Below are 10,175 nucleotides of genomic sequence, written 5' to 3'. Positions count from 1 at the left end.
GATGCAACAGTTTTTTCAGATGCATTTTTTAACACTACTATGGAATGTCCTTTGCGGTGGACAGGTTTTTTTTTTTTTTGGGGGGGGGGGGGGGGGGTTGTATAAAGCTGTGAAACTCTTGCCCACAAACCTGGACAGAAAACCCATAGCTGGGTCTTAGGAGGCTAAAGGGGCGGAGCTGTGGATGGAGTCAGATCTGTTTCCTGGGTGAGCTAATGCTAGCTTGCTGGTCCTAATAAAATGGTAAACTATAGTGTGTAACAAAGTCATTTTACAGTTCTTTAAATGCTATATTACATCTGCTGAAGCTTCAGGCCCAGCAGCTGTCGATGCTACGACAGCTTTAAGACACTTTTGTATTGCTTCATTTTGTGGCTTCCCATGATTCCAACATAAACTTAGGTTTCCCCAGTCAACTTCCCAACTTATTGCTGATTTGTTGCTGTCAACATTTCTACTCATGTCTTTCTACTTTTAATTCAGGAAGTGATGTAGCCTTTCTTAGAGCTGCCATAAGAATACAAACTGTATTTTTTTTTTTTATCAGTTCCATTATTCACTATCTGCAGATAGATTTGGGTTTTATTTTATCATGGTTAAAGACTCTGGTGGCACACACAGACACATTATAGACTGTTGTAGGCAGATTTTTGAAACCCATTCTTAACTCTTTCTCGAGCTAGTGACTATTTTTGGTAATTTCCACAAACATTAAATATGGGGACAGTCTCGTGCCTCAGTGAGGTCCAGAAGCATGCTGGTTTTTCTAACACTGAGCAGTGATTCAGACAGATTTTATAGATATTTTGAAGCTGTAAATTGTGAATATGAGTGTTTTTTGTCAGTTTATGACCTTATAACAGTTGTTTTATTTCATGCGTTTACTTTTTAGAAAGTACCTGCTCAGATGTTTTAGGGCAAAAGGAGGGAGACTGTTGTAACACCAACCAATGAGGAGGTAGATGACAATATCCAATAACACACTAAAGTTAACATTTTGAATTTCAGAGTATTTTAATGAGTGTCCTTTAAAGGGTTAAAAAGAGGGAGTTAAGATTTGCCTGTTAGAAAACTGTTTGAATTAATTTATGTAAAAATAAATGTGCAGTTTATGGAAAGCTGAGAATGTGTCCATTAAAATGCACTGAGAATCACTGACAGGCCAATTGTAATTGAATTAGATCATGAGGCCAGTCAACAGATGACCTACAGAACATCCTTGAATCCATGGAGGAATGTCTCATTCTGAGGTAATGAAAACATGTCTCTTAGATTTGCATGATTATGCACCATTGAAAATGCTTTTGTGATTTTAATATTGTAGTATTGCTGCAGTTTGCTGCTTTTGTTTGTAGGTTGAAGACAACATTGTTTTTTTCGCAGTAGACAAAGGAAGTCTTCTACCCAGGACTGAATTCATATGACAGGAGGTCCAGAGGAATGTAATGCTGCAGTAATACTAGCTAAGCACAAAATACATGACATCATCTAAAGCTTTTGATTTGATGACATGACTTGATCCTACAGACAATCTCATTACAGAAAACCCTGCAGGACCACACAGGTGGGCACCAACTCTGCAATATCTCATTCATTCAAATCTGACCTGACTCTGACATGACATACAATGTAATCAGTTCAGTGTTTATAGGAGCTATAGGTGTGGATTAGATGGATGAAGGTTATTTATCCTCTGCATGTTGGAAGAGTTCACCAAATGGTGGTTCTTTGTCTACTGCCTCACAAGTCACTTTTCCATTGACCCTCAAATTGCGCAAATATAACTTGTGCCTAAAAATGTGGCTAATGGAAGACTGACAATTTTGCCAAAACTCTTGTTTTTCGATGAAAAGTATTTGCGTTTGCAAGATGTGGTTTTTTGGGGCGTAGTGAAATAGGTATATCATGCAAAACTGCAATGGAAAGGCCTTTTTGTGCAACTAGAGTCACGTGAACAACAACAACAAAAAAAAAAGAAAAACGGATGTTGATGGATGTTACAACAAGCGAAGAAGAGTTTTAAACAAACATGGTGCAGTATGTGTGGACACGAGGAATCCGAATTATTTTTGAATTTACTACGGGATAGAGGGGTAACGAGCATTCTAGATTTAAAACAACAGATATTTAGGTTCATCACCATGTTTATGGAATGACTTCTCGTGACATCTTGCAATAATAAATAAACAAATCATCGCATTTGTGATTTAATGGAAAAACCAACATTACGCACTTGTGTTTTTTTTGACATTTAGTAAATATCGGTAAGGTTTTGCACACATGTCCAATGGTGAAGCAACTACAGTCTTTCCAAACTTTCTTGATAACTCTTCTTCGCGTTCTGTCTGTTTGTTTTCTTGACTGTTAGTTGTACGTTAGTTGCATGACACAATGACGCACAGAAAAGCATGAACCCCCATGTGTAAGACATGCAGATATAGAGTGTGCAGCAGAGACACACAGACACATTGATTTTATTTAAAGTCGACATTATTGGCTCAGACTAAATCCACCTCTGTCAACCATCAGCCATGGTGACTGTCACATTTTCTGTCATCAGTAACATCTGCATTGACATTTTTTTAGTGGAGCTACAGTTAACAGCCTTAACCATCCTATATTCTTTGTTTGGTCCTTATAATTATTTTTTGAATAAAAGACACATTTGATGAAAAATCTGGATAATATTTAAATCTTCAGTCCAAAAATTCTGAATTCCTGGTGATTTAAAGGTGAAAAGAGAAATTACATTACATTACATTAAATAGGCTTAACCCATCTTAGGCATGTTTACTATTTGGACATGAGAATGCTTGATATCTTTTCTTCATGTGTTTTTCTCTTCATACAGCTGTTTCATGTGAAGTGGGGCAAATATACAGATCATTGTGTCCTGATGCGTTAACCCAATGTCATGTATCATCCAATAAAAATGGGAAAAATAGCTATAGAGATTTAAAAAAAAAAAAAAAAATGCACTTAATTGTACATATATCATACTGTTCATCTCCAACAGTTTTCACAATTACTTAGATGTTGCATATTTATGTAAATATATATTTTCTCTTAGTAATAGTATTTTATATTTTTATATCTTATTTCATTCTCTTTTGCATGCCATTCCTAAATGCCACTTTGTTTTGTTTGTTTTAATTTCCTAGTTAAATTATTCTGTTTTTATTTTTATACATCTTGAAAAACAGTAAACAGGGTTTGAGCAGGATGTGCACATACGGAAGGTTCACTGAATGAAACTACCCTCTGCCGTGACACATTTATATCACGCAGACGTTTGATGGAAACATCCAGCAGACAGATGACAGGTCACATGAGCCTACGTGGTTGGTCTTATCCTTATGCGTGTGGTTCCCACTCACCTCCATCGTCCTCATCGAAGGAGTTCATGCAGGGGAAGTAGATGGCCAGGGCCTCGAAGGACGCCGATAGACTGATGCGGCTCTGTGATCGTTCCATGTACAGGCCCGCTGTCGGGCCCGGGTCGGCCGGCTTGGCCAAGCGCGGCTGGGCATTCTTCACGCGGAGTACGGCTCGCGGCGTCTTGGATGGCTGTCAGCTGCCCCCCACGGCAGATCCACCTCACCCCAAAAACACGAGTCCACAAAGGAACACAAGACACTCACACCGAAGGGAATCGGTGTAAAAGTGACCTTTTAGAAAAGTTGAAGTAGGAAGATTCTGAAGTTGGTTTTTGTTTGTATATTAAAGCAAATGGAGCAAAATCATCCCAAAATAACACGTTTGAAGTCTCAGCTGGTTCACTTTCAATTCACAAATGATTCTTTAGCTCCACATCTATCTACAGATGTGTTGCTGACATATACCCGTCACTTCCTGTCATCACTCCTTCAGTTTTTAAATCCTTGTATTGCCTCCAGTCTCAGGATCATCCTCATCCCACTGATCCCAGTACTATCCTCAGAATTCCAGGAGGTTTTCTGCTGGACTTGGTGGTAGATCTTCTTCACTCTGCAAACACTAGGATCCGTCAAACCAACGTAGACCAAATCTCGGCTTTTTTGTTTTATTTGGTGGAAGTGGGTGAACTCTGCACTTTGTGTGTCAGTCTAACATCCTTCTCCTGCTTGTGCATTCACAGCTCGGACGCCTGGTCTTCTTCAGATCCCAGCGAAGGAAGGAGCGAAGGAAGGGAAAGAGCAAAGGAGGAGGAGAGGCTGGTGTTGACGCCCAGTGTGAAACGTGCTGTTTTCCTGTCGAAATCAGAGCCTTTTCCCTCTGTCACTTGTCATTTCCTTCTGCTTTGATGAAGCCAACACAGATTTGCCACACAGAGGTAAACAGACCTTCAAATCCCAGGAAGACGTCAGCTGCAAAATTCGTTTTTCTGAAGCGTGGTCAACCAGGAGAGCATCAGTTAGAGCAACAATTGTAAGCAATCTGTTGCTTCTGCTTAAAATAATGTAATTGTTAAGTTGCTGTTGTTAATGTTGCTGATGTAGCTGCTGCCGAGGCTGGCTGCCTCCGTCTCCCCTTCCGTCTGCCGTCAGTCCTGTGTCGCTCCGTTGCCGTGCCGATGCTCCACTGACTGTCTGCTCCTGAGACGGAAAAAGACACACAGAGTGGGAGAGAGTGAGCGGGAGAGTGAGGGAGATGATGCTTGAAAAACAGAGAGGGAGAGGCAGATGCTGTTCCAGCCTGTGTCTGACTGGGCTCATTGACGGTGTGGAGAGAGCAGGGAGAGGGAGGGAGGATTTAAAGCAGAGAGGAAGAGAGAGAGAGGGAGAGAGAGAGAGAGAGAGAGAGAGCGGGAGATGAGATGAGATGGGGGGGGGGGGCCAGAGGGGATGGAGAGCAGACTGTTGCTGGCAATACAGCCAATCAGGATGTGGATGAGAGGATATGGGCGTGGTTTGAGGACAGTGGAGGCCACACAGGGCAGGATGAGTTCACAGTGTCTGTCTACATTAAACTGTGTGTCTGTGTGTTTACTGATTAACCCTTTAACTCCTGAGGCATTATTTCAATGGATTGGACTACTGTGAATTTGCATCTGTTTCAGTGTCATAGAAGCTGCTGTGAGTATGTGCTTGTGTTCCTTTTCTTCAGTGGTTTTGCTTTACTGTGGGTTTTAGGGTCAAAACAGGGTGGAATAACAGAAAAAGACAAAGAGAGGAACTGAAGTTTGACAGGTTTTGACTAAATAAGGCACTCAGAATGTACATAAATAAGAGATTTAGGATGTTGAACATGAACTGGAACACACTGAACAACAACAAGGATTTGAATTTGGGCCCAGTAATTTTTGTTTTGGGCTCTTTTTTTTCCTAAATCAGTCCAGCTGCTTTTTGACAGCTGGTTGCACTCCATAAAGCAGTTACACGGTCAAAACTCAGTAAAAACCCAGGAAAAAAAAAAAAATAGGACCAATGGCCATGTAGCTTACCAGCCAAATTAAAAGCTTTGGGAAATGTATCCAGATGCCATTTATTATCACCCAGTTATGTGTATTTATTATATCACAGAAATAGCCCAAGCTGAAAGCATGGACGGTCGGGATTTATTCTTTGACAGACCTGGCTTTGTTTAAAGAAGTGTTTCACACATATTATTCTGGAAACAATGTGCATAAAATAATGGCATGATTGACTTACAATAGGTCAACTTTGGTCATAAATTGTAGTGAAATGTGTCGGCAATATATATCTCAAAGTATGTAACCATCAAATAACAATGGAAGGACTTTAAGGTTCTATATGCAGCAAAGGGTGCCTGAATGCCTTTGGAATGAAAATATGGTATTTCAAGACGGGTCATCTATCATGGTATTTGGGGGAGCTGTGTGGTCCAGAAGGTTAGGTGATGGACAGACATACCAGAGGCTATTATTGCATCGATCCACTTCCTATCTCTTATAATGGGGAAATTTTTCAAAGTTGCACCAAATCCAGAATCAGATCAAAATACAGAAGCTGTATACCAAGTTTGAAGTCAATCAGAATTGTAGTTTTGGAGAAGAAGATGATTGAAAGTTTTGTATCGGAGGACAGGCGACAACGACGACAGACGATGACGGACGCCGCATGATGACAATAGCTTACAGCCTATCAGCCAGTAAGCTAATACGAAGGAAAACTACTGCATTGACCTGTGGGGAATCACAGGTTCTAGATGTGATCGTTTTTATGCTGGGGAGAGCTGATTTTTGGGAAAAAATCTTCCACCTCCTGGATTTCATCATTGTCAATACCAAGGGTGGAATGCCAAAAGGGGGGATGTTTTTAAAATCCACATCCCGACCCTGAGGGGAAGTATCCCGATCCCGCAGCGCAGATATTTGTGTATTCACGCATGCTGTACCGCATTTGTCCAGCAGTCGCAGCCAAAGCGCAATGTTACCCAATTGTTCTAAGTGTAGGCACTGTGATTCTGGCCATAGCAACGTGATTGTAAGGCTATTATATTCCAAAATTACTAATATCTCCTAAAATATTCATCCGATCAACTTGCCATTTTTACTAGTCTCTTCCTTGACCAAATATGCATAAGTATGCCAAACTGCAGCAGTCAGCTCTTTCCAGATTTTGTGTGACACCCGACACACACGCACACACACACACAGTCCCTTTTAAAACATAAGATCACTACAACACTGTAAACAACAGTAAAAACAAAAAAAACCCACAAGAAAAATGGTGTACAAAAAAAAAAAAAAGCCCACAGTGTCTATTTTTATAGTGAGTCGGTCTCTCTCACTGCACTGTGTTTTGCCCCCCATTCCACAAGTGGCAGGGGCTGCACTGAGCATGTTCAGATGGCTATGGACAGACCAAATTATTCTGTCAGCACGTTTTGAAAGTCTTCCGATTGAGCATATGGTTGAATTTTTATGAATATTTACAATAAATCATACATTCAGAACACTCACCAGTATAAATGATGAAAAAGCACTCTAAAAAATCACCACTGGCTATTTTTTTTTGTTGTTATTATGGACAGTTTATTTTTTTTAGATGTGTCCATTCATTTTTTCGTACGCAGTTTATCCATCAGCCAGGTACTATTATTTGGGTTAAAAAGCAATATCTGGCAGAAGAAAGCATTCACCTGTAATTATGAGGAGAAAAGACTGTGGTCAAATAACCTCATGCCTATCTGTGGTAATGAAAGTCATATCTCAGTAATAGTCAGTAATACAAGAACTGAGGTTCTTGTGATATGTTGAAACAGTGAAGCCAGCCCTAAATACACTGGATAAGTGTGTAATAATTAGTGCCATCTACTGGTTACACATTTCACTGCTCTGACCTCCCCTTGATCCATAAGGCCCATTTCTACTCAACTTATGTACGTAAATAGGTACATCCGTTTTATTGCCTTTAAACTTCCATACATCCATTGCGTTGTAATGAGTGTTTGGTGATCAATCCACCAGAAGGCGCCACTCTAAATTAACATATTGGCTAAATACCAAGAAGAGTAGAGTTTTTAGAGAAGAAGACAATAAAGAAAGACAATAATTACAAACATGGCAATAACAGAGGAGGCAGTTAACATTGCAAATGTTAGTTGTAAATATATCAGTAGTTTCTCACCAACTCACACAGTTGCTTTTCCAAAAGTTCCACAATTTCTGGAAATAATTCTGTCCAAATCTCAACACTGCCCCAGTGATTTCCAGAGGTACTGCTCCATTTCATATGATAACATCTGAACCTATGATGAATCTATACAGTTACACACACAGCCTCATGCAGCTCTGCTCTAACAGGCTGCTTGGTGTTAGCCATTAGCCTGCACACTGCAGCAAAACATCAGTGGCATGTAACAGTGACCCACACTGGCCAAAAGACTACGTCTCTGTACTCAAAACAGCTAAAAACTAGCTTTCCTTATGTTATAATTTGCACAAAGCTAACAGGATACATATGCGCATAAAGCCAGCTAACCATTAGCAATAACAAAATTATCAACTCAGTCATTAATGTGCACACAAAAAAAAAAACATACAAGCATACAAGAAATAACACTAAACACAACATGGGCACAAGCTTTTTATAAAGAAACTATTACCAGACCATTACACTCCAGCATAAGAACCTTCAAAACCAAAGAAAAAAACTGATAAAAATAGAAGCCAAAATGAGAGTCAGCATTGCTCTTGCTTTACTGAGACAGTAGAGGGAGGAAAGTATGCTGGCAATTCAGAAGTAATCTATTAAACTGGCAGTTGAAGCAGCAATGACAATACAGTCAGCACAGGAAAAACATCCCTAAAAGCAGGTGACTCATGGTTTCACATCAGCCATTTCCTGTCAAAGAAATTCTGCAATGTAACCTATCTACCTGTATGAGTTTTAGTTTGAAGGACACCATAAGTCACTGAATGAGAGTCAGTGATGATTCAGTGGTAGTGATTTTAGAGCTTAAGTTAATTTTCTTTTTCTCTTTTTTTTTTTCTTTTTTTGCCACAAAACTATAGATAACCCTTTTAAAGCTAGCCTTACATGCAATCAAACCAGCATATGTGGATGAATAAGCAGAATGAGAATACTTCATTAATTCCAGGGGGAAATTATTGGGTCTTACAGTTGCTCTATTCAAGAAGAATAAAATGTAGCTGGAAAGACATCTATCTATCTATCTATCTATCTATCTATCTATCTATCTATCTATCTATCTATCTATCTATCTATCTATCTATCTATCTATCTATCTATCTATCTATCTGTCTGTCTGTCTGTCTGTCTGTCTGTCTGTCTGTCTGTCTATCTATCTAATACAGGGTGAATATATATTGAAGATTTGCGTTGAAATCATGTTCATTTGTGTATTTGGATGGTGTAGCTTGTTTCACTCATTTCCTCTTTTCCATGATCAGTTGGATTATTTATAGCTGTGTACAGATGGTCTGAAACTGGGATAAGTGTATATGGAACGGTATCACAGTTTCTTTCAGAGAACCCCAGCTAGCTAAACGGAGTGTCCCAGAATTGGGACCAATAAAGGCGTTTCCAGGTTTCTGTCGTTGATAATGTTTACCTGATTAAATAAGGATGTACTTACAAAAGCTGATCATAATCAATCCTCCTGATCATACTCCAGTCCATATAAAAACACACCCTCTGAGCCTTCACTTTCTCTTTTATTCTTCATCTTTCTCACTTTTTTCTCCTATCTTTTGTGTCCAACCATATCTTAATCTTTTCTGAAATTATTTCACGTTTCTTTGTCCGTGAAGAGAGGAAGACAGAGGAGATGGTCTGTGTAATCAGCAGTGCCTCAAAGTGTTCCATTCATCTCTGTAGATAAGGAAAGAACACACAAACAAACAGGTACAAAGAAGTCTAGGCCTACATGGAGTGTGCACATGGACTGAATTATATACAGTACAAATAAAAAGTGTCCACCCCCTTGGATGTTTTTCACTTTTATGGTTTTCAAAAATCAAGTTATTGATAATATAAATGATCTTTTTTAACAAGAGTTAACAAACAAACCTTTCATAAAATAAATGATTGCATAAATATTCACCCCCCTCTAGTCATTATTTAGTAGATGTGTCTTTTGCCATGGTAACAGCACTGAGTCTGAGTAACTCTTAAACAGTCTTGTACATCTGGACACTGGTCAAACTTTTTTGTTTTGAGGTCAGAACTTTTACCCAGTCACATTCACCATGTTGTCTTTAAACCGTGTGTATGTTAACCCTTCGATGCACCTTGTTTCATATATGATACATACCCATTAAATAATTTAGTATTATTTTATAGTCCAATTTTTTATTCATCTTATAAAGATTAAAAAGATTATAAAGATTTTTTTTATTTGTACTAGAATTTATACAGATAAATAATTTCCAACAATTTGAAATCTGTATTATTGAATGTTGAAATACCACTCAGAGTGTTCATGTGCATGATGGTGACCAACTGTACAGGAGAAACTTAAATTGAAACCAGCCAGTAATAATTCCTATGAGTAGTTGTCACAGGGGCCCCAGTACACACTCCCTTGCCCATGGGCCCATAATGCTGTCAAGACGTCCTGGTCACTGTGTCTCTGTAAAGTAAATCTCCTCCCACTTGTATTTGTCTTCCAGACTGAATCTGTTTGTCCTCCAAGGTTTCAGTTTCTCCCTCTTGTTGTGTTGGTCCTCTGTTCATCTTAGCTGTTGAAGCTTTGACCTCCTTCAGGGC

The 10,175-nt window shown here is 39.2% G+C and overlaps 1 protein-coding gene across 1 annotated transcript in view; it reads right to left on the bottom strand.

The window, feature by feature from the left end:
• Nucleotides 1-4,681, bottom strand: part of rims4 (regulating synaptic membrane exocytosis 4) — a 90,290-nt gene extending 85,609 nt beyond the window's left edge. Inside the window, exon 1 of the mRNA XM_030134490.1 lies at nt 3,378-4,681. Within this exon, the coding sequence (XP_029990350.1) occupies nt 3,378-3,474 (97 nt within the window). The 5' untranslated portion in view covers nt 3,475-4,681. The remainder of the gene's footprint in view (nt 1-3,377) is intronic.
• Between the last annotated feature and the right edge of the window lie 5,494 nt (nt 4,682-10,175).

Source organism: Sphaeramia orbicularis, chromosome 5 (genome assembly GCF_902148855.1).
Source record: "Sphaeramia orbicularis chromosome 5, fSphaOr1.1, whole genome shotgun sequence".
Classification (NCBI taxonomy): domain Eukaryota; kingdom Metazoa; phylum Chordata; class Actinopteri; order Kurtiformes; family Apogonidae; genus Sphaeramia; species Sphaeramia orbicularis.
The sequence above is the reverse complement of the archived record's forward strand: the minus strand, read 5'-3'. Positions and strand labels throughout refer to the sequence as shown.